At 38.3% G+C, this 25,581-nt stretch overlaps 2 protein-coding genes across 3 annotated transcripts in view; one reads left to right on the forward strand and one right to left on the reverse strand.

The window, feature by feature from the left end:
• TRIM37 (tripartite motif containing 37) overlaps window positions 1–12,090 on the forward strand; it is a 127,018-nt gene extending 114,928 nt beyond the window's left edge. For both annotated transcript variants that reach the window (XM_077745620.1, XM_077745623.1), the window contains one exon: window positions 11,824–12,090. In XM_077745620.1, the coding sequence (XP_077601746.1) occupies window positions 11,824–11,827 (4 nt within the window). In that variant the 3' untranslated portion in view covers window positions 11,828–12,090. The remainder of the gene's footprint in view (window positions 1–11,823) is intronic.
• A 673-nt stretch (window positions 12,091–12,763) lies between these two features.
• The window catches only part of PPM1E (protein phosphatase, Mg2+/Mn2+ dependent 1E), a 215,610-nt gene continuing 202,792 nt past the window's right edge, over window positions 12,764–25,581 (reverse strand). The window contains exons 4-7 of the mRNA XM_077745624.1: window positions 23,217–23,405; window positions 20,697–20,840; window positions 20,372–20,465; window positions 12,764–14,727 (exon numbers count right to left, since the gene is read on the reverse strand). Of these exons, the coding sequence (XP_077601750.1) occupies window positions 13,670–14,727; window positions 20,372–20,465; window positions 20,697–20,840; window positions 23,217–23,405 (1,485 nt within the window). The 3' untranslated portion in view covers window positions 12,764–13,669. The remainder of the gene's footprint in view (window positions 14,728–20,371; window positions 20,466–20,696; window positions 20,841–23,216; window positions 23,406–25,581) is intronic.

A 25,581-nucleotide genomic window follows, 5' to 3' on the forward strand; every position in this document is an offset into this window, starting at 1 on the left:
CCCCTCTTCTTTTCTTTTCTTTTCTTTTCTTTTTCCTCTCCTCTCCTCTCCTCTCCTCTCCTTCCCTCCCCTCCCCTCCCCTCCTCTCCTCTGCTTTAAATTTTTAAAATTTAAAAAACTTAACCTTTGTAGGGAAAATATTTGAGCTTAATTGTTGTATTCTCATGTATTTTAGGAACCTAACTTATTCGTATCATATTCTGACTCCATATTTAAAAAGTCTGTCTCTTGAAAAGCAAAAAAAAAAAAAAAAAAAGCAAGTTTCTAAAGAAATAATACTGAACCTGCCCTCCTGGTATAAAATTCTCTATTTTGTAATTAAAGTTGAAAACATATTTTACCAAAAATCAAGAACAAACTCTGGTAGGTAGCTAAATGACAGAATGAGTACTCAAAAACAGTTGCACTATGATGAAGAAAATTATGCCTATTTTGTTGGGTTCCAGTTCACTTCAAGTAATGTTTGTGAATTGTAAAATGGTAAGAAATACGCAGCATATATAAATTTCCACAGTCATTGAGAAAAATGAGATTCAGTTAACAAGTGTGCCATTCTCTTTAGACAGACAACTACTGTCCTTGAGCCAAATCCTTACCGCTATTTATTTTTGGAAACAAAAGTGGTATTGGAACATACTATTAACATCTGTTTATTTATAGTTTGTCATAACTGCTTTTGCCCTACAGCAGCAGAGTTGAGTAGCTACTAAGGAAACCTGTTAGCTCCAGAGCCTCAAATATTTACTCTCACACCCTTTACAGATAACATTTGCTGACTTCTGCTTCATTGATATTAATGGGAACTTCATGCTGTTTTAGTATAGAAGGTTTAGTTTTGAGAAAACATGATTTTTTAAAATATAATTTATTGTCAAATAGGCTTCCATACAATACCCAGTGCTCATTCCAACAAACACCCTCATCAATGCCCATCATCCACTTCCCCTTCTCCCCCACTCCCCATCAACCCTCAGTTTGTTCTCTGTAAGAGTCTCTTATGGTTTGCCTCCCTTCCTCTCTGTAACTCTTTTCCCCCTTCCCCTCCCCCATGGTCTTTTGTTAAGTTTCTCAAGATCCACATATGAGTGAAAATATATGGTATCTGTCTTTGACTGACTTATTTTAGTTAGCATAATACCCTCCAGTTCCATCCGTGTTGCTGCAAATGGCAAGATTTCATTCTGAGAAAGTATGATTTTTAAGTCAAAAAAGTGAACATTTGATTAGTTTTGTGTTTAGTTTGTCATATGGAGTAATGGTGGGTACTACCCTGTTCTAATCATAAGAATCCTGAAAGGGGCACCTGGATGGTTCAGTTGGTTAAAGCATCCAACTCTTGGTTTCGGCTCTACTCACGATCTGATAGTTTATGAGTCCAAACCCCGCTTCAGGCTTTGTGCTGTCAGCACAGAGTCTTCTTGGGATTCTCATTCCCTTTCTCTCGAAGACCAAAAGATTTCTTCAAAGATGAAGGACCTATTAGCATTTACTAGTGGGATCTTTTTTTTCTCTTTTAATGTTTATTTTTGAGAGAAAGCGTGTGAGCAGGGGAGGTGCAATGAGGGAGGCAGACACAGAATCTGAAGCAGGCTCCAGGCTCTGAGCTGTCAGCACAGGGCCTGATGCAGGGCTCAAACACACGGACCACAAGATCATGACCTGAGCTGAAATTGTACGCTTAACCAACTGAGCCACCCAGGCGCCCCAATAGTGGGATTTTTTAAAAATATAATTACTTTCCCAATTTCTAGTCACGTTATGTAGTAAGTCTGCACCAAATTCCTCAGTGGTCCCAGGAAATCTTCCCTCTTCCTTGGGGTGATATGCGTACTTTGGCTATGCTAGACTTAGGTAGCAGTGAGTGAGAGGAGAAAGCATAGGAGAAGTTACCAGTTCCTTTTCCCTCTTCCCATTGGTTGTACATGATCTGGTCTGCTAGAGATCTTCTCTCTCCCCTTCCCTCCCATTCTTCTACATGTAGCTGTTACCACCTAGAGTCTATGTAAATCATGAGTAGTGGACACAAATTTCCAGCGAGTTCCTCTACTCTGTCCCTACTTTCTGGCACTTTGTGTATCTTAATAGTCCCCATCTCTCCTTCCCTCCTCTCCCCATGCTTGTCCCCTTTTTGCTGACGAGCATAATAGCACTTGGTCTTTCCTTCCACTATTACCTGTTTCAGTATTTTGTTTTTTAAAGTAAATTATGCTGCCAACATGGGGCTTGAAGTCATGACCCCCGATCAAGAAATCTTTTGTTCTATTGACTGAGCTAGCAGGTGCCCCCAGTATTCAGTATTTTTATTTCATGTTTTCTCCTAGAAAATTTCTTCTTAATGAACGTTTTCTCTTAAGCCAAAAGATACAGTAGTTAATGCTTGCAGTGTGCACAAACATATGGTTTCTGGACAACATTGACCAACTGTGTCGTTGAATTCTTAAGTACCTTTGAGGTAGATGATTTGTGTGTCATACCCATTTGGCCGAGAAACATGCAGTTCAGGGAGCTTAGGTGATTCTCTCAAGGTTCCACACCACTGGCAAGAATGGAATGAATTGCTGGTCTGCTACTTTTTTCAGTTCATCATACTTGAACCAAATCCAGCATTTTTATACCTAATAATTAAAAAGCTCCAGATTTGCCTATTTTTTAACTTTTTATTTTGAGGTAATTTTAGATTTATAAAAGAGATAAAAATCTTGACGGAGTTCCCATATACCAGTCACCCAGCTTACTCAGCTTCTGCTTTTGTTAACATCTATAACTATAGAACAGTAATCAAAACTAGGAAATTAGGCTTGTTTAGAGTATTGTTAACTATAGAATTTATTCAGATTTCACCAGTTATTTATTTTTTAATGTTTATTTTGGAAAAAAAAACACATGCATGTGAGTGGAAGGGTAGGAGGCAAAGATAAAGGGGGAGAGAGAATCCCACACAGCTCTGTGCTAGTAGTGCAGAACCTGAAGCGGGGCTCAGTCCCACAAACCATGAGATCATGACCGTAGCTGAAATCAAGAGTTGGATGGTTAACCGATTGAGGCACAAGGCACCCCACCACTTATTGTATTAATGTCCTTTTCTGTTCGATGATCCAGTCCAGCATCCACTTTGCATTTAGTTGTCATGTTTTCTTAGGATCAGTTCCTCAAGTCTTTCCAGTCTTTCATGACCTTGACATTTTTGAAGAGAACCAATTATTTTATAGAATGTTCCCTTATGTGGGTTTGTTTGATATTTTCTCATATTTAACTGAGATTAAGCATTATTGGAAAAGCTACCACAGATGTGATGTGCCCTTTTCAGTGCAGTGTATCAGGGGCTATGTAATGCAGGTCGCTATTATTGATGATGCTAATCTTGGTCAGGTGATTAGGGTGGTATCTGCCAGGATTCCCACTATTTACGGTTTTTCCCTTTGTAATTACTAAATATTTGGGGCAAATACTTTGAGACTATGCAAATACTCTGTTTCTGCTTAAACTCTTACTACTTTTAGCACCTACTAGTGGATCTTGCCTACAACGATTATTACTGCAGTGTTCTAATTTTTTCCTCTTTCCCTGTTCCTTATTCATTTATTATTAGAATTCTATAAGGAAAAATCCCTTCATTCCCATTTAGCTCTTTATTCAACCACTTACAATGTGCACTCATGGATCTTATTTTATTCTTTATGATCCAATATTGTCATTATTTTACAGTTCCGTTCTAGTTTTGGCTGTTGAAAGCTCTTTTCAGGTTAGCTTTTGTGTCCTTTTGGTATGTTCCTCCCACCTCCTTTCCCTCTTCTCCCTTTCACAAGATGCTGCAGGCTCAGCTTGTGTTTGCTCTGCCTCCTTTTGTGGACAGTGGTATTTAGTAAGATTGGGGTGTTAAGGTGTGCTTATTGTTATTGGAGTGTCACTGCTTATAGTCCTTATAGGTGGGTAGAATATATACTTTCTCATGCAAACATGTCTCTCTGTGTCTTTGTATATGTATGGGTATGTAAATATGTTTTAAGAAGACAAACCAGGAGTCCACAAGATCACAACCTGAGCTGAAATCAAGAGTCAGTACCCTCAACCTGAGCTACCCAGGTGCCCAGCTACCGTATATTTTCTTACTTGTTTAACTGTAGTATATAAACCAAGTAGTTTCAGAACTGTTGACCTTTTTATATCTTTGTGAAGAACAAGTTTACCAACTACAGGGCAGTGTTGGTGTACAGTTTTTTGTTTTTAGCCTCCAGTATCCTGACACTTTCCAAAAGTTATTTAGGTCCTAAGATTCAGAGTTAACATTAGTTCTTTTCTGCACCATCCTCTTCAGTGTGATTAAATGATTCATTTGTAATATAGTCAGATTCATCTGTTACAGTCTGCATTTTGTCCTCCCCACATATCCTGGTTGATTTCTAAATTTACATACATTAAAATTCAGACTTTGTGCTACAGTGTAGTTCTGTGGGTTTTGACAAATACAAAGGTGTGTATCTGCCACCATAATACTACATAGAACAGTTCCATTACCCTCAAAATTCCCTTGTGTTAAGTAAATCCTTCCCACTGCTCCCCACAACTCTTGACAACCATGATCTGTTTTCTGTCCTTTTCGTTTTCCCTTTTCTGGAGTGTCATGTAAATAGAATCGATACATAGCCTTTTACTTAGCAAAATGCATTGGGTTTCATCCATGTTGTATGAATTAGCACTTCCTTTATTGCTGAGTACTAGTTGACTGTGTGGGCGTACCACAGTTTATTTACCCATTGAAGGACATTTGGGTTATTTCCAGTTTAGGGTGATTATGAGTGATAGAATTGTCTTTGTTATTTATGGTCGGTCCTGATAGCTTATGTTTATGAGATAACTCAAGATGGGGGGCTGGCATGTTAGACTAATTACGTGATTAGAGCATTGGGGTTCATAATCACTTGATATCAGCCTGAATAGTTCAGGCTCATTGCCAGTGAGTCTGTCATGCTTACCTTATGAAACCTCGGTAAAATCGCTGGATACTGAAGCTCAGATGAGCTTTCCTGGTACATAGTACTCTGTATTGTCATCCATTGTTTTGGGAAGACAGAATGCTCTGGTCACAAGGAAACTTCACATTGGGACTCTTCTAGACCTGGCTCTATGCATCTTTTTTGGGCCTGGTTTGGATCTTTTGTATAATAAAACTATAATAACAAGTATTTCCCTGAGTTCTGTGAGTTCTAGCAATTGTCAAACCTGAGGGTCGTTCAGGACACTCCCAAGGCGTATGTATTCTAGGAACCAGAGACCAGCCAGATCTTTATCACACACCCAGCAATCCCATTCCAAGGCATGTATTACTCTAGAGAATGAAAACTCATGTTCACATAAAAATCTACACACAAACATTTGTAAGATTTATGATCACCCTAAACTTGAAATAACCCAGATATTCTTCAGTGGGTAAATAAACTGTGGTACACCCATACAGTGGACTATTACTCAGCAATAAAGGAATTGCTGATTCATACAACATGGATGAAACCCAATGCATTTTGCTAAGTGAAAGGCTATGGAATTGATTGTATTTACATGACACTGTGGAAATGAGAAAACTAAAAGGACAGAGAACAGATCATGGTTGCCAGGAGTATCCCAGTGGGAACCCCCAGATTTATAGTCAACTCCTCAGAAAGGAGGGTGATTCTAAACCCCCAAACTTGGAGCTGATGTTTGAAGTGAGAGGACTTTGGCCTTAAACCATGAAGTTTGGCCTCGCTCCAGGTAGTTGGTGTCAGAACTCATCACAATCATGTAGCAAGTACTGCTTAACTTCATAAGAAACTGCCAAACTTTTCCAGAAGTGGCACCGCCGTTTTACAATACTAACAGCAACATGTGAGGGTTCTAGTTGGATCTTACAAACACTTGGTACTGTCAGCATGTTTTAATTTTAGCCATTCTAATAAGTGATACTGGTTTTGCTAATATTTTGCTGAGGACTTTTTCATCTATATGCAAGAGGGATATTGGTGTGTAGTTTAGTATTTCTGTCTTCCATCTGATTTGGTGTCACAGTAATGCAGACCTTAAAAAATCTGATTTCTAGAAGAGAATTATAGAATTGGTGTTATTTATTCTTTAAATGTTGGGTAGAATTCACCAGTGAAGCAATCTGGAAGAGATTTCTTTTTCCTAGGTGTGTGTTCTTGGTATTTATCCTGCTATGTATTCTGTGAGCTTCCTGGATCTATGGTTTGATGTCTGATTTTTTGGAAATTCTCTATTATTCAGATATTTCTTCTGCACTGTCTTTCTCTTCTTCTAGGATTCTAGTTATATGCATATATTAGACTCATACTGTCCCACAGCTCTTGTATGTTCTCTTCTGGGATTATTTTGTTTTCATTTTTCCTTCTGTGTGTGTGTGTGTGTGTGTGTGTAATTTACATTGACTTATCTTTAAGTTTACCAATTCTCAGCAGTGTACAATCCACTGAGTAGCTAATCAAAAGCATTCATCATCTCTATTACAGTATTTTTCATTTCTAGCATTTTTTTTATAGTTTCTCTTTGCTAAAACCACCTATAAGATCTTGCATTTGTTGTCCACCATTTCCATAACATCTTAACCATAGTTGTTTAAAAAATATTTTAATGTTTATTTTTGAGAGACAGAGCACAAGCGGGGGAGGGGCATAGAGAGAAGGAGACACAGAATCCGAAGCAGGCTCCAGGCTCTGAGCTGTCAGCACAGAGCCTGACATGGGGCCCAAATTCATGAGCCATGAGATCATGATCTGAGCCAATACTTAAGTGACTGAGCCACCCAGGCACCCCTAACCATAGTTATTTATTTAAAAAAAAATTTTTTTTTTAAGCTTTTTATTTATTTCTAGGAGAGAGAGAGAGAGAGACAGCGTGAGCAGGGGAGGGTCAGAGAGAGAGGGAGTCACAGACTGAAACAGGCTCCAGGCTCTGAGCTGGCAGTCAGCACAGAGCCCGACGTGGGGCCCGAACTCACGAACCGTGAGATCATGACCTAAGCGAAAGTTGGACACTTAACCGACTAAGCCACCCAGGCGCCCCTAACCATAGTTATTTTAAATTCTCTGTCCCAAAATCTTTGTCCTGGTTCTTCTTTCTTTTTTTTTTTAAATGTTTATTTTGAAAGATCGGGGGAGAGGGACAGCGAGAGGGGGAGAGAGGAAAATCCCAAGCAGCTTCCATGATGCCACCACAGAGCCTAATGAGGGGCTCAGTCCTGTGGACCATGAGATCAAGATCTGAGCCAAAATGAAGAGTTGGATGCTTAACATACTGCCCCCAGAGTCACTGCTTTTTTTTTTCAGAGTTGTGTATTTTTTTAGTTGGTATACAGTCAATACACAGTGTTACATTAGTTTCAGGTATACAACATAGTGATTCAACATCTCTGTAAATTATGCTGTATGTTCACAAGTGACAGCTACCATCTGTCCCCATACAACACTATTGCAATACCACCAGTTGTATTCCTTATGCTGTACCTTTTGTCCCCGTGACTTATTTATTCTGTAACTGGAGACCTAAATCTTCCACTTCCCTTCACCCATGGCCATGCTACCCTCTTCTCTGGCAACCAATAGTTAGTTCTCTGTATTTATAGGTCTCTTCTTTCTTTTTTTAGGTTGCACATATAAAGGAAATCATACGGTATTTGTCTTTCTCTGGCTTACTTCATTTAACATAATATCCGTTGTACATTTATGTTATTGCAGATGGCAAGACTGTAACCCTTTTTATATCTGTGTAATATTCCTGTGTGTCACAACTTTTTTATTCAATCACCTATCAATGGACATTTGGGTTGCTTCCATAGCTTGGCTATTGTAAATAGTGCTGTAGTAAACAGGAGTGTATATATACAATCTTCTTGAATTAGTGTTTCATTTCCTTTGGGTAAATACCCAGTAGTGGAAGTACTGGATCACACGGTAATTCTATTTTACTTGTTTGACCCAGTGTGGGGCTTGAACTCATGACCCCAAGATCAAGAGTCATACATACACACTTCTCCAACTGAGCCAGCCAGGTGCCCCAGTTAATTTTTTAGTTTTTCCTTAAAGTTTATTTTTGAGAGAGCATGCAAGCTGTGCACATATGAGTAGGGGAGGGTGAGAGAGAGAGAGAGAGAGAGAGAGAGAGAGAGAGAGAAATCCCAAGCAGGCTCCACACCACACAGAGCCCAGGCCTCAAACCCACCAACTGTGAAATCCTGACCTGAGCCGAAATCAAGTCACTTAACCTATTGAGCCACCAGGCACCCCTCAATTTTTAATTTTTTGAGGAATCTCGGTATTGTTTTCCACAGTGGCTACACCAGTTTACATACCACCAGTGTTGCGTGAGGGTTCCATTTTCTCCACATACTTGCCAACATTTATTTCCTGTGTTTTTGATGCTAGCTATTCTGGTGTGAGATGATATAGCTAATTTGGTTTTGATTTGCATTTCCCTGATGACTAGTGATACTGAACATCTTTTCATGGATCTGTTTGCCATCTCTATATCATCTTTGGAATAATGTCTATTTGGGTACTCTATTCAGATTGTTTTCTTGATGTTTAGTTGTATATGTTAGGTATTTGGGGTATTATCCCTTTATCAGATGTGTCATTTGTGAATATCTGCTCCCATTCCGTAGGTTGCCTTTTCATTTTGTTGTTAGTTTCCTTCAATGTGCAAATGCTTTTTATTTTAGTGTAGTTTCAGTAGTTTACTTTTGCTTTTTTTTATTTTTTTTTTAATAGTTTATTGTCAAATTAGTTTCCACATAACACTCAGTGCTCATCCCCACAAGTGTCCTCCTCCATGCCCATCCCCCCCTCCCCCCACATCCATCAGTTTACTTTTGCTTTTGTTTCCTTTACCTGAGGAAACATACCTAGAAAAATGTTGCTCACGCCCATGTGAAAGACATTATTACTACCTATGTTTTCTTCTAAGTTTTTGGTGTGGTTTGTCTTGGTTTCCAGTCTCATATTTAGGTATCTAATCCATTTTGAATTTACTTTTGTATACCATGTTAGAGTGACTGTGGTCCAGTTTTCTTACCACCATTTCTTGAAGAGACTGACGTTTCCCTCTTGTATAGTTTTACCTCCTTTGTCACATATTGACTGTGTGCGTTTCTCTTCCACTGATCACTAGGTCTGTTTTTGTGCCAGTACCATACTGTTTTGATTCCTACAACTTCATAGTATATCTTGAAATTTGGGATTGTGATACTTCCAGCTTTGTTCTTTCTCAAGATTGCTTTGGCTATGAAGGGTGGTAATCTGGTTCTGATGATTGCTTCACTCTTCAGAATACTTTTTTTCCCCATATGGCTCTGTATAGTTTGTTGAAAGTGACACATCTTGTGTAGGAGACTAGACCGTTTGTTGAATTGTTTTTACACCTAAAACAGCAGTCCTTTCCTCCTGCTTCGACTTGTTTTGCAAAGTCTGAATTAATCTAGGTTAGGAGTTCTGCTTGGTTTGAGGTTCTTTGTTGCTATGATTAACCCTTGCAGTAAATAGCTTATCTTTCCTTTGAATAAAAAGACAAATGACTAGTGGTTTTAAATTGCTGGGTTTTATTAAGGTATTGGCAACATTTCCACATGTCTTAACCTGAATGAACAGTTTTAATAAATAAAATATGAAGGATCACTCATGATTACAACTGAACTCAAAAGTGAGCTATAGAGCAGGTTTGTAAATTGATAAATTTACTTGGTAAGAAATGATTCACTTCATTTGCTTCACTCCATAGAGAATTCTTTGCAGAGAAATGTCACAAACAAGGGAACAAAGCCTTTCTCTCACCAAAGAGCACCTAGAGTAAGAGTTAACAATGATGTATCTGTGGATTATCTAATACATCAGAGTTTATTAAAGTATTTCCTTTTCCAGAACAACTGCTGTGTCAATCTGGAGTTCCCAGTCTTATTTCCTGTTTTCTAATTAGTACAATAGTCTCCAAAATAGAAGATAAAATACTGCTAAGATGAAGTAACAGTTACTTTTCAACACAGTACCATTTGTCTAGAAAATAGTCATATGATAATACTGGCGGTATCTTATTTTGAAGAAGAACATTTAAGCTATTCATAGGTTGGAACAGAAGAGTGGGTAATTTTTCCTTTAATATCACATGGTTTTAAAAGGTGAAAAAAGTATGTTTTTTTGCTAATTTAAGACTCAAAGAAAAACTGTCCAAAATTACAGTGTGACCAAAACTATAGTATCCCCTTTCGAGGCCTTGTGTAGGCGAGAATGGTCAGTGAGTGAATAAATTATGTTTAAACACTAAAGTAATAATTTACAAATCACTTTCTCACAAAGCCTTGGCAAGCCTTTGATGGAGAAGTACTTGAACCACAGCAGTTTTATCTGTAAACACTGAACTTCTTTATGCATCATTTTCATCTGCCCATCAGATGTTGCACTTTTTACTGGCACAGTGTTCCAACAATGGAGTATGGTTGTCATGAAGATACAGTGTGACACTATACCACCACGTTGACATTATACCACTATAAATGTGGTCAGAATCGGACTCAGTGTTGACATTGACATTGTTGACACTGTCCTTGGAAAAGGTGTTACTTTCAAGGAGCCTCCTACTTAAATGCAACAGTAACTTTAATCTTACTAAGTCAAGGACAGTGGATGGCACTTCTAGGTAAAGTAAAGGTATATACATGTGTGTTTCCACCATCTCCTTTAGCACAGATGTAAGTGGGATTAATAGCCCCAGTGTTTGGTGCTGTAATGTTGCTAAACCTCAGATTTCCTTCAAAGATACACATCTAGAAAGTGAACAAAGGAAACCCTAAAGTATTCCCTTTGAAACTCACAGTGAATGTACAAGGAGTTTGTAATGACTTCATTTGGTAACCTGAAGTCTATTTCCCTAACAAGTACTACACTTTCTTGTTTATATTTTCCTATTTCCTATTCTAATGACACTTTAGCAGGCAAACAAATTGATGCATATCATGTTAAATTGAAAAAGGGATACTGTCACTCTGAAGGATTGAGTGTAGAATTTTCACCACCACTAAATTACAGTTAGTTAGTTAAAAGTACAAAACACATAATTCACAGACTATTACCTCAGCATTAACAGTTAATATATATTATATATACTTTTATATCTAATATTTTTACAATCACCAGATACACCATCATTAAATACAAGTTACAGAATATGTAGATACCATTAGTTAGAGGGGTACTTATTGCTTACATTAGCAAGCAGCAAATAAGGGCACAGGATTTGAACTGAAGGGAACTACTTTCTATCACCAGTGGCATTAAGATCTAACACTGCATTTCACAAAGCACTGCTTTTTACTTAGTTTATAGAACCAAGAGCAGCATATATCATACCAATAACCACTACTTTAATATAGAATTTTAAAGGATTTACCTTACAAATGGTACCTAACTACTCTATAAATAAGTATGTTGTGAACAAATGAAGAGTTGCTATTTTTCACAATATTGGTTTGTAACTTGACCACACTAGAACTACTTTGCTTTATTTTCTAGAGGGCTACCGGTATGAAAAATGGAGTTAACACTGCTAATATAGTCAGATCTACAAAATTCAGACCCTTAAAGGTGTGACTTGTATTTGAGTTTCATCCAACTGTTTTTCCCACTGAAAAAAACCTATCATTTGTATCTTCTTTCCTTTCTTTATTCTGATCAAAAATAGTAGTAATGGACAACTATAGAAAATCTTTAAAATTTTTAAAATTTAGGTAAGTGCTTTGGACTATAATGTGTACCAATATTTCTGCTGCATGTTTTCTTGTTTTCTTAGATAATCTGATTTGAAACTGACACCACCTGATGGATTGTTAACAAGATCTAGGCTTCAGAAAGTGACAGATGTGAGTGAGGTCCATGTATGGGGGTAAAACATCAGGTTGGTGAAGATTCTGGTACTATAGCTGGCGCCATGTTTACTCCCTCCTTTGTAGCCTCGTGTCACAAGACTTGAGAAAAGAATTAAATGACTTCAAAATCAAGAGAAATACTGAAAATCTTACAAATTCTTAAAAATAAAATGTATAGATTAACAATCTGATCATTGCTAAAGTGAAGTTTTTATGTATTTGATACAGCTATACTGGCACCCAGTTATGCTACAGTCCTTTGTTTTTAAAATCTAGGAATCTGAGTCCTTCATTATGGGTCTGGGGAACATAAAGTAATATTATTCTATAAAAAACACAGGCAGTGAACATTTTTCAGCAAGAGCATTTGGTGCCTCCCAGTGGTTTGAGTGAGTGGGCAGGTGCTGTCCATGGTATGGCTGGCCCACGGTTGACTGGGGGAGGAGGGTAAAGGTCATGTGGTATTATTCACGAATCTCAGAGCATCAGAGGCAGCTTCACTGAATGAATCTGCTTATTAGTTTATTTGCTGTCTTTAAGGATATGCTTCTAACTTGAAACTGCAGAAATGGAAAAAAAAAAAAAGACAAATTATCAAATATAAGTAACTACTGAAATGAGAAAGATGTCCTCTCTGTAGTCTGAAGTTGCATGTAGCAGGCCTCTGGAGCATTCTCCATTCATAACTAGATAGACCTCAGTCTCCGTTCTCTGCCTTCGCTCTTTGCACTTGGGCTCACTTTGGGCAGTACTTTCAATCTCTTTCACACCAATTATTTCATTCCCTTGGGGGAAACAATTTTAGAGAAGTTAAAAACAGTATTTTTCATTCACCAAAACCACTTTTTATTTTGTAGTAGTGTATGCTTTTGCTGTGAACTTAAAAAAAAAAAAAAGGCTGAAAAAATAGAAATACTATTTGATTTTCTTTTTTAAATGGTAACTTGATTCTTGTGTATTTGTACCTAACATCATCTCCATTAAATCAGTTTTATTCCTGAGATGAAGGTACAGTGAAAAACATATTAGCATCATAGGTTAAAACCAGTTGACAGCAGTCTAAAATGACAAATAATAAAAATTCTGCCAAAAGCACCATAACAGGTTATGAAACTCCCAAATAGCTACACAGCCCTAGGAAATACTTTTTAATTCAGAAAATTTTCATTATCTTTTATGTTACAGGAAAAAAAAATCAGTATATCTTTTTGACTGTATACCACAAGTCTGAAAATATGACACTTTTATACTCATTTCCTGCTTTCACTGTAACCAATTAAAACCCATATGGCTTTTAAGTCTTTTACCAACCAAAAAAAGAGGGGAGGGTTTCCCTCATAGTTCCCAGTCTTAAGGAACATCCCCCAATTAAATCCAATTCTGCATTAAGTTTTCCATAGATATATTAGGCACATCAAACCAGATTTCACCTGCGTTCAGATTTCAACACTAGATATCCTGACTAAAGTAACTAACTCACAAGCTTCCACTAGTGATGTGAAGGGTAGTAAAGTGGGGATTGTATGTAGGTGTGGAGACACATCACAGGGACCAGTTGTATAATTTTGCTAGTGAAACCGCCAATACTTTTTTTTTTAGATTGAAAACACTTTGGAGTTTCCTAGAGATCTATTTACATTTAAGTATTGAGCCATCCATGGTTTCATAATGAAGCACATATATTTCAGAAATGTCTACCTTGTTTCTACTCTGATAGTGGTGTTTTTAATTGGGGGAGAGCTAGCTAGCCTACTTTAAAGAGAGGAAGTATTATATTTTATAGCTCCAAGGAAGACCTGGTTCTGGAATATCATTACTCTTACTGAGCTTCCTCATCCTGTTGGCACTGTATCCTTTCCAAATATTTTGCCTCCACGGCAAAAAACTTCTTAACATCCTGTTTCTCTTCCCACTTGGAATAAGTGAGGACAGACTAGTGCCTATTTTGTGGGAAGGCTCTTGGGCAGACATAAATGAATACAACTTTGTATTAAACCTGAATCCATGCCATCTCTTTGAATAATGATAGCGTAAATGAGACAATCTGGAAACTCTCTTTCCCAGGAATTTGAACTGTTCATTTTCCAACCTAGGACAGACAGGAGATAAGCTCTCCATTCTGTATATCTGCTGCCCTGTTGTACCCAAATTAAAAGAGGGAAACTCTCCAGCACCACTTTGTTCAGGCAGTGATGATTGAACTGATTTTTTCTCCATTATTAGCTCATTAGTAAGATTTGCCTTCTTTGGTGCACCAGAACCAAACATCTCAATTGGTGGCAAAAACTGGGCACTGTGAGGTTTGTTTGCTTCTATTTGTGTGAGATCTAGGTAGCCCGGGTCTTCCAGCACGTTGATTTGGGACCCTGGGCTCAGGCTAGTTCTATCAGTGAATGAATCCACACGCCCATCATAGCCTAGATCGGCTGGTGCTGAGCACTGGTGCTGAGGCCAAGGGCGTTTGCACTCTCCATGATTCTCCTTATCATCCCCACCATCTTCTTGCCCTCCTTGAAAAGAGTTCTCTGTCCAATCTGATTCCTCACTAACATTTACAGCTTTGTTCATGTCCCTCAGGAATACCACTATAACAGTGATATTATCACTTGACCCAGCATCACGAGCTGATGCGACTAATTTGTGGGCAACCATGCTACTGTCTCCATTGTTCTCCTTCAGATGGTCAGACACAACTTTCACTGCCTCGTCAGGGTTCACGGTATCATAGAAGCCATCACAGGCCAGAATGAGGTAGTCTTCAGTTCCATCCAGAACAGTAGAGGCAGAATCTGCATCCCCACAGATATATGGCTTATGTTCAGCATCTCCTGTGGGAATTAGAAAGTAGGTCAGATATTGGTTCACCTTGCATGTTTATAGGACTGTTTATGCCCAATGCTGTAACTGATCATAATTTACTGGATTGTGACCTGAATGAATATACTGGAAAGAATTTATAGACTAGTTTCAGATAAAATACAGTACTTGAATTCTTTGTTAATCAGATGCTGCTCACTCCTTACTCTCTATAAATAATTGCCATTCACTGGGCTTAATTTCTTAGCTAGCTTATTACACTCTGAATCTTGTGCCTCTAGCTATGATTCAGACTTAGCTGAGCATGGCAACAAATGTCAAATCTAAATTTCTTGCTGCATTGAAAAATTTCAGTCTTACATAGTAACATTTGTTTATTGATCTGCTGTTTTTAAAAATTAGTGGTTAAATTTGATTTGAGATTTGAGAACAAGTCCACATTGAAAAAAAAAAAACCAAAGTTGTGATCACTCTTCATTAAACACTTAAATTTTCTGTCCTTGTTTTCAAATTAATAGCTTTATCCTGCTAGCAGAGAACGGTTTGAGTTACAAGGGATTTAAAAAAAATTTTTTAATGTTTTATTTATTTCTGAGAGACAGAGACAGCGTGAGCAGGGGAGGGTCAGAGAGAGAGAGGGAGACACAGAATCTAAAGCAGGTTCCAGGCTCTGAGCTGGCTGTCAGCACAGAGCCCGACGCGGGGCTTGAACCCACGAACCATGAGATCATGGCCTGAGCTGAAGTCAGACACTTAACTGACTGAACCACCCAGGCACCCTGGGATTTTTAAAAATCAAGTCAACTCCTTTAAGCCAGGAAAAGTCATCCCGTGATTCAGACAGGAGAACTAGAATGTGAGCCTCTTTGGGTTCCCGGTCTAGTTTGCTTTCCACTTTTTACTTATTTTGTTTTTTTTTTTTTTAATGTTTTTAAAGTTTATTTTTTAAACATTTATTTATTTCTGACTGACAGAGTGCGAGCAGGGGAGGGGCAGAGAGAGAGGGAGACACAGAATCAGAAGCAGGCTCTAGGCCCTGAGCTGTCAGCACAGAGCCCAAAGTTGGACTCAGACCCACAAGCTGTGAGATCTTAGAGCTGAAGTCAGCTGCTTACCCAACTGAGCCACCCAGAAGCCCCACTTTCTGCTTTTTAAAAATGCTTTACTTGTAACTTCTAGAGAACAACTGGAAAATGTATAACCATATTTCTCTCATCTTCAGGAACTACCATATTCTTGCTTTCTTCATTGGTCTTTGATCGAACTCCCTCCCCCCGCCACTTTTATTGCTATTGTTCATTCTCTACTTACGAACAATTGTGAGAACCCCAAAAGCCCTACTGGGTCATTATTTCTCTCATTTAATAGTTCTTCCACGTACAGAATGACATTTGAAAGACATAGAGGCAGCTGTTAAACAATGACACGCAGCTGTATATGGGGTGCTTGGAGTGGAGACAGAAACTTAGCTTAATGTGGGCCCATGGTCTCCAGTCTGTCACCAGACAACTGAGAATATTAATCATCTACAATGCATTGTGGAACTTTCAGATCTAGAGCACTTCCAGATCCATTCCACTCTATATTCATTGTTTCCCTTTAGGTATTTGGAGAGAGCCTGCTTGAAGAGAGGCAAAGGGTCCTTAGCCTATTAAATAACCACATAGCTTATTCGTACAACAAGGGATACTCATTTTCTACTTTACATAGGAAACAGTATTTAGCAATAACTGCTAAATTAGGAAACAGTTAAAATTTACAAAATGTTTTATCATTTGTGAGGCACAGCTTAGTGGAGTCAGACTGCCTGGGCCCCAGTCCTAGCATTTGTTACTTACAAACCCTCATCAGTTACTGATGAAGTACTAAAAGGACTTTGTGACCAGGGGATGATAAAATGAAGATGATTATACTTAAGTGACCTGGCTTTATCATCACTCTTTCTGATAATTTGTTGTAGGTTCTTTCCGACCCAAGTAAGGTCCTCTCCAACATTTCACATCCCTGTGTAATCCTCAAATAGGCCCTAGCGATAACTGCTAGGACCAGTGTGGGCCACATGCCCTATCAGCAGGTCTCATGATGGGATACTCTGAAAAACAGATAAAAGATAATAAACTAGTCTTTTTTTGTACAGTAGCCAACACCATCTTCTGTCAAACATGGTTTTGATTCCATCAACTTCAGTTTCACTTCTCTACTATGATGCCTCCCAGTAGCCTGAGAAAGCTAATCAAAACTTCCAATCATGGGATTCGGTGTTCTCCACCAATCCACTTTAGTAAATTTCCCCATCCCCTACTCCACCTATTATTATCATCATTATTATTTTCTAAATTCCAGCTCTAAAAATAAATGTGATCTGAGTCATACTGTTCCCAAAAATCTTGTTTTAGTGCTTCAATTAAAAGGCTACTGCAACTGTTAGTTTGGAACAGAACATACAAAGATTTGCACAGACAAAATGCTGCCAAAATTCTGGCTTTTCACCTGCTCTACTTTGGATGTCAAATTCATGACATTTCGCCCCCAAATTTGGTAGGAGGGCATGATAATCCATTTCATGGTAGAAATGGCAACATCCTTTTATCTTCAACCTCCTCTCTCCATATGCTAGGAAACATCATGCCTCTGTCAATTTTGGATCATAAATCTGAAGGGCTCAGGAGGAAAAACTGTTGAAAGCTGTTCATTTTTAAAGCTTTAAAAGTGTCCCTTATTTCCTAAGTAGAGTTGAACTCGGCTCAGGAGTCCTTTTTCTTGTCCCCATTTAGCTCCCTGTTTTATTCTGTGAGCTTTCCAAATCTTTCCCACATTCTTCACCTCTCTCTTTCAGTTAAGCTACTGGATTTTGGTAGATGGCCTAACAAATCAGTTTTTCCCTCAAGCCACCACACTATTTCCTTTACCACTAACTTGCCCAAGAAACTAAATCTACACGTTCTTTTGTTATTACTCATTTTCTCTCTCCTGATTTTCTGTTTTTTTTTTCCACCTACTAATCCAAAACCTCTCTCTCCTATATTACCAGTTATTTCCTACTTTCAGAATTCCATGTCTTTTTTTTATCCCACATCTCAGTTGACCTCTCCAGCACTTGACCCTGTGACTACTTAAGTCTTAGAAACCCTCTTCTCTTAGTATCTGTGGTAGCCCACTTGTGTATATCTGATCCCTCCTTGATTTTCTTCACTGATAACAGCACTGACAATCATTTTGTGCTAAAACTGTGCCAGGCAGGGTTCTAAGTGTGGGACGTGTATTATACCATTTAATACAAAAACTCCATGAGCCATTCACTGTCACTATTCCTACTTTACAAAGGAAGAACAACAGACACAAGGAGGTTAATTTCCCAAGGCCTACAACTTGTAAAGTGACAGAGCCAAGACACAAACCTAGAGAGCAGGACTTCATTGTGTTATCGACCTTAAGTAATGAGCCTCATCCTTGAGTCTCTCAGCACACGAGATGTTCTTTTAGGACAATGCCGTCCATGCCTGTAGTTTCAACTAATATGTATAATACTACTCCACAGATTAATAATATTATTGCCAAAATGGGATGAGTTCCCACCTCTCTGTCTGCAACTCAGAACTCTAAGCTCCAGATCTGTATTTCCAACTATATATAAATTATCTCTTCTAAAATATCACACAGGTAAGGTACCTAGAATATAAAATATGTCCAAAATGAACTCATTACCCACCCTCTTCCCCACCCCACAAACTGCTGCTTTTTTATAGATGCTTTATCACACAAGTCAAAAACCTCGAAGTCAGCTTTCCTCTACCCCCACAAACTGTCACTTCCATCCAATCAATTTCCACCTCCTCTGTATCCCTTCTGAGCTGCCCTCATTAACAAACTGTATCAACAGCCCCTGAACGAGCCCATCTAGTCTTTGTACTGTAGTCCATCTTCTATACCATCGTCCCCAAAAAATAACGTTTATAAGTGATTACAAATGATCATGTGGCCTCTCTGCCTATTCACTTGGGAGAGTCTAGACTACTTAGCCTGGCATATAAGCCCCGTCACAATCTGGCAGCAACTTACTTTTACCACTCCTACCCTCTGCCCTAGCCTTTTGTATGTGTTGCTGTTCCTAAAACATGGCATGCCCTTTCAGGCACCCATGTGTTTGTATGCCCCTACCCCTGGAATTTCCTACACACTGTCCTCCACATCCGACCTAAAAGTCATTTCCTCTATGAAGTTTGCCTTATTCTGTCTTAGACCATCTCTTATGCAAGGACAGTCTTCCCTTGCTTTTAGCTTCCCCCTGTGTTATATTTTAGAAGCAAGAAAAGGAAAGGGTTCTCTAGTAAAGCTGGTTCTGTGACCAGCATGAAAGGTACCTTTCAGTACTCTGACAAAGACAGTAAGATCAAGAGGAATTGTCAGAAATAATTTTACATGAGGGTGTGTTTTAGTAATGAGAAATTTCCCCTCGGTGGTCTTATTCCAGAGCTCTCTCAGTCTAACATAAAACTAATTCTTATTTTTTCAGAAGCACTTTCAGGATCCTTCAGCTTTCACTTTCTCTCTCAGCCTTCTGCTGCTCACATTTGGGCCACTTCACAGCTTGCCAGCACCTTCCCAAAGAGTGGGAGGAACTCACATCACTGGTGAAACTGAATCAATCCTTTGAGATTTTGTTAATGTTCTAGAATGTTTTGGTAATGATCAGCAAAACTGGGGGATTAGATGTGAATTCCATTTATCCATTTTATTCCTGTGTCACACTACTTACTTCATTTTCTCCTTAGGGAGCTAGGGACTAAGAACTGCAGTATGCATGCATATCACCTATAAAGATACACACACACACTAATTTATTCATTTTAAAAAACCAGAAAATGAAGCTAAGACATGAAGCCTAAAATATAATAAACTCAGGTGCCAAAGTAAAACAAAAATAGAAACAGCACTATCTTTTTTGTTTGTTTGTTTGTTTTACAAATAGTTTATTGTCAAATTCGTTTCCACATAACACTCAGACAACAGCACTATCTTTGAACTTACACCCTTGCATTTTGTCATTTTGTCTCATCAGCTTAGCTGTTAACTCTGTAAGTTTTAGATAGTTTCACTGACGACTTCTTCTGAATCTCTAGTATGCTAGAGAGCCAGATTCTTTGAAACCTAGGGTTATCTGGCAATCAGTATATTCCACATAAAGAAAATTGTTTTCATCTAGAAAGTACACTGTTGATGTCATTTTATAATTCAATGAAAAAAAACTAAAGACATAAGGTAAAATATAGAGGGGAAAGCCTTTCATTCTCTTGAAAATACTGAGTCCAGCTAAATATGACCCAAAATGGAATGAAATGAGAATCACTATAGTTTTAAGCAAATTTGTGTCTCAAAGATTAAGGGCTTCTATTAAAAAAAAAAAAAAAAAGTATAGAAACTAGGAAGTTCTGGTTTTCTTAATATAGTTCCCTTTTAATAATGGCATTAAAACATATAGTTGAGTAGATTGATTCAATCAAATAATTAAGAGGCATTATCTACTTGTTATTTTAAATAATAAGCAGTCTGGTAATATAAAGTCCCATCTCAGGTTTCCTTATTGGAGAGTTAATAAAAGACAATGAGCTGGAAGAGGACAGTTTGGAGAAACAAAAATTAATTGATTTTTCCTACCAATAGCTCTGGAGACCGACAGACTTCCATTCACCCTCCAGGCACCAAACCAGACTACACAACCTCCAAGAGCCTCAATTCGCTGCTTTTCATCCTAAACAGCAACGCAATAGAGAGAAGCAAATAATTGGATTCAGGATTTATTTGTGTGCCTTATATAGTAAACAAGAGAGACAATACTCATCAGTTCCTGGAAAGGTTCTCTTCATTACTCCCTTGTAAGGTGGGCATGGTTGCTCGGCCAGTGGTGGTAATTATAATAATCAAATGAATCTTAATAACTAGAAAACTGCCTCTGTGGCACGTGCTCTAACAGCACACTTACCTCCCTGTCCGGTTTGTGTGGCTTCATTAGTTCAACAGCTTGGCCTTTTCTCACAAGCATAACCTGGGAATCCCCAACCCAGGCCACATGGAGCATGTTACCTCTGATAAAAGTCACCACTCCTGTGGTCCCACATCTTAAGCTCTGAAAATAATTTAAATAAAACTAGAGTCAGTAAAAATAAATAGATATCAAATTCTCATTGAGAAGCAGTTTACAGTTAATACAAACTTTTAGTTGCAGGCTAGACTATTAACTTGATTTCACAATACATAGCAATTCCTATTTTTCAATGCATTTTTATGTGCATGTGTCACACACATAGATCCATTTTGTCTGTGATTTGCAGGACAGAGATGATTTTTCATTTCATTTCATTTCATTTCATTTCATTTCATTTCATTTCATTTCATGTATTGGTAAGAAAAACTATGGCAGGTTATGTGGTTTTCCAAGGCCACAAAGAACAACTGAAATTCTTTTTCTTCCTAGTCCAGTGGTCTGTCTACTACAGCAGTCCTTAAAGATTTCCATATTCTGGTCTCTGTTTTGTTACTAATGTATGTTCATGGAGAGGATCCTAGCATTACAAAAAACATATAAAATATCTGACTGATATACAACAAATGCTCCCATACTCTGAATATTAAGATAGAAGCCAAGAGATATATATTTCCTGGCGTGCTGAGTTGCTAATAGTTTTAAAAAAATGTATAATAATTTTAGGGGCCTTTGCTTTTGGAATATTGCATAAAGAACAGCCTGGAATTTCACCTCAGTAGCTCAGTACACTGTACTTAATGCTCCTGATATTACTATACTAAAATGACATCTCCGATTTGACATGAGTCACCACCAAATAAGCATGACTTTCTGTTACCAAGGACTTGGCCTAAATTAGAACCAATGCGTCAGGGATGGTAAAAGGCCCCTTGTATCCAATGAGAAAAACAACTTCTCCTTTTCCCTATACAGGGAAAGTTTGTTATAAATCCTCACCCACCAATAAAATGCCTTCCCACACAGAATGTTCAGAAACTCAGTCCCCTGGAACACATGATAAAGACACTTCAGTGCATATGCCCTGGAGAGAACAGGAGGCAGGGCTGCTTCACAACAGGAATAGCTACTTTCTTCCCAGCAGTTAGCAGCACATGGAAGCACAAGAAGGAGAAAAGTAACTGCTGAGACAAACCTAAATTATTCAAAAGAACTGTTGGCAAGACTGAGAGACATCAGGATCACTGGCAAAGCGAATGAGGTGAACATGGTCAGAAAGAAAAACCATGATTTTGAGGGCACAGAGGAAAAAACACAGAAGATGAAGACAATGCAAGTCTCTGAGTTTCATGTTGGTGATTACAGATCACCTCTTAGGGGCCAGGTCTTGTCTTCAGAGTGAGGACAGCCAGCAGCTCCAAGGTAGGCAGAGCCATGCAGTGCCTGCCCCCAAAACCCTCTGAGAAGGTCTGAGGTCAACAAGTATTTTGTTGTCTAGTCCCACCTCTACACACAGACCCTAGTGGTTACTGTTGTTGGATTTGCATATTAATCTAAACCTGAGATGCATGTGGAGAGGTACCAGAATATTTTCATTGCTTAATAACAGATAGTTCTGATTAACTGTTTCATTAATTCCAAGTACTACTATTGCTATATAGAATAACTGTGAGATCAAAGAAATGGATTGTGATGACCCTGCTCTTTCCAAGTCCATTTCAAAAACAGTTAATGTTTAATTCATAAGGCAGGAGTCTTGTTTTTTGCATATGTAATAATTCTGTAATTGCTTTTGAAAATTAAAAAGTATTATCTTGTTATTGGCCCCCAGTTAGAAATGAATATAGAGTACTGTAGTTAATCATATACCAATGCCCCAAATGATAATTAGATTAAAATTTTTACTTCTAGATCTTAATATAGAGCCCCTGTCATGCATTCAGAGTAAAAACCTTAGGTCTGATTAACCTTAAGAAATTAGGACATGAGCTCTGACTTTTCTTCCTGTTAAGAGAAAATCAGTTCAAGAATCATCTAAGGATTCACTCTTTCCAAGCAAATTTTCCCTCAAGAGATACACAGTAAAACACTGCCAACCCATTTAGAACCAAATGTATGGGAGTAATCTAGCTTCTGTTTCCTTTTTAGTCCATTGTTTTAATCACCATACCCAGATCTTGTCAGCAAAGTCTGCTTATAGAGATGGTCCTAGTGTGAACCTGACAGGCGCTGGTAAATAAGAAAGACAAAACTCACCTGCCAAATCCAGCAATGGACTGGCTTTCTGGAAAATTATAGCTTCAGAGTTTCTCTACAGTACATCATATCACCCCCTAGAACCCTGAAGAGGGAATTAGAACTCCTACAGAATTTAATACTATAGGTCTAGAATACAGTTTGAAAGAGAACTTTAAATAATGCCTGCCCAAGAAGACAAAATCCAAAGTAGCCCTTGAACCACAGACTAAGTTGAGCTCAGCCAGTGCACTCATGGCTGGAAATTACGGGAAAATGGCATACCTCCCTGGCTGCTTTCTGCACAAACCGCTCATCAGTGACCCGGAAGGCCCGGCACAGGGCCTCAGCAGGATCATGGGGGAACATTTCCTGGCGTACTAAATTAACATGCAGGTGAATGGAGGCATAAATGGCAGCATCCACTCCTCCATGGCCATCAAACACTGCAAAGTAAGCTTGTTCTTCCTGGTCCTGTCAATAAGACCGAAACAGCGAGTTAGGTTCAGTGTGACTCAAGTGAACCAATCCCCTGTACTGATGCCCATTCTCCTCTACTACACTTGTCACCCAGATAATGAAACTAAATGTTTCCCTTTTTTGATATGCATGATCAGCTGCTAAAATACCTGCAATATGAGGGCATCTGTGTTTATACACATAACACTGGAACACATCATGGCAAATTAACTCAGGCTGAAGCGCCCTCTTTGTGAAAGTTGTTGTCTTGTACCATGGAAACCACCCACATACAGTTGCTTCAAAACTGCTGTTACAAGTTGTGGGAAGGGGGAGGAAAGAGAAGGTATAAGGACGAATTGAGCAAAAGCTGTTCTGGACTGAGTATTTTTTTCAAAATGAAAATATTCTTATAAAATTAGAAGCTGAGCACAATAGGAAATAATTGGCCTTATGCACAAGGCCAATTAGGTTGTTTAACATACAGAGATAACGAAAGCATACACATACTTCTTAACTGTATCTTCTTCATAAATCATTCATAGTCACATTGAATACTCACCATAAATTACAGTCTCTAAACTGGTTAGCCAAACATGAACCATATTAGATGTGCAAATGTCCTATAACCATTATGCCTTGTCCTCTAATCCAAGATTGAGGCTTGCACTTCCTGGCCCACTGCTTGAAGCACAAAGACAAGTGCCAGAAGAGAGTCTTCCAAACCTATGCTTTGTGTTGACAAAGGAAGCCTAATCACAGTATTACATTTAAACCTTAAGTAGTTAGCTTCTTTATCTTCAACAGCAGGTTCTAGCTTACTAAGGAGATTTCTAACTCCCTGAACTCTCACTAGAGTCCTGGGCTCCCTTTAGGCAACAGCATGTAATCATTTTCTTTTGCATACTTTGACTTCATCCTTGGGATTAGGGAGCTCAGATGAGTCTAGGCCCTGTCATTCAAAGGAAATCAAATATACAAAGTAAACCAACTAATTTTCTTGTGCTTATTTTCTCATCTGTTAAGTAGGGATAGGTTGCTATCTCATGGGGATTTGGAAGAATTATTAAAACAACAGGTATGTCTGTGCTTTGAAAAAATTCTTTTTAGGGGAACCTGGCTGGCTTAGTCAGAGGAGCATGCGACTCTTGTTGTTGGGGTTGTGAGTTCAAGCCCCTGGTTAGGTGTAAAGATTACTTAAAAATAAAAATAAAAAAATTCTTTTTAAAGTGTATACTACATTCATGGGGCACCTGGGTGGCTCAGTCAGTTAAGCGGCCGACTTCAGCTCAGGTCATGATCTCGCAGTTCGTGGGTTCGAGCCCCCCATCGGGCTCTGTGCTGACAGCCAGCTCAGAGCCTGGAGCCTGTTTCAGATTCTGTGTCTCCCTCTCTCTCTGACCCTCCCCTGCTCACGCTGTCTCTCTCTCTCTCAGAAATAAAAACGTTTAAAAGAAGATTTTAAGTGTATACTACATTTACAAAAGTACAAATATAAATAGAATAAAAATACCCAAATATTATATCAATATCTAATACAGACATTACAACCAGTTAACAATTTAATCAGTATCATCTATAATGCCACTGAAGATTAACTGATTAAACAAAACTATCTTCAAAAAAGTCCTGACAGGTACTAAATGTACTAAATGACATGTACTAAAGCAGTTCTTATAAACAATTCATTTGGCAGAACAAGAGTAAAATTGTAAAATAGCTTATAACAAGCAGTTTTTAAATGAGTAAGCTGATGTGGGATCATCACAAAGAGGGAGGGGACAAGAATACTTTTATGAGGACATGAGAATATAACTTTAATGTGTGATTAGTGGGATATTCTTTTTTTTTTCTTTTAAGTTTAGTTTGAGAGAGGGAGCACAGGCAGAAGAGGGAGAGAGGGAAACCCAAGCAGGCTCTGCACTGTCAGTGTGGAGCCCAATATGGGGCTCGAACTCATGAACTTTGAGATGATGACCTGAGCTGAAATCAAGAGTCAGATGCTTAACTTAAGACTGAGCCACCCAGGTGCCATGGTGGGGAGATTCAATACAGCATCTGAAGAAAAGGAAGAGAGCCAGATGGATCTCTTAAAAACTTAGTTTTAAATTTTTAAATTAAAATATTTAGAATTAAAAATTTTTTTAATTTAACATTTTTAAATTAAAAAAAATAGTGTTCTTCCTGTTAT

Source organism: Crocuta crocuta, unplaced genomic scaffold, assembly GCF_008692635.1.
Source record: "Crocuta crocuta isolate KB4526 unplaced genomic scaffold, BGI_CrCroc_1.0 scaffold333, whole genome shotgun sequence".
NCBI lineage: Eukaryota > Metazoa > Chordata > Mammalia > Carnivora > Hyaenidae > Crocuta > Crocuta crocuta.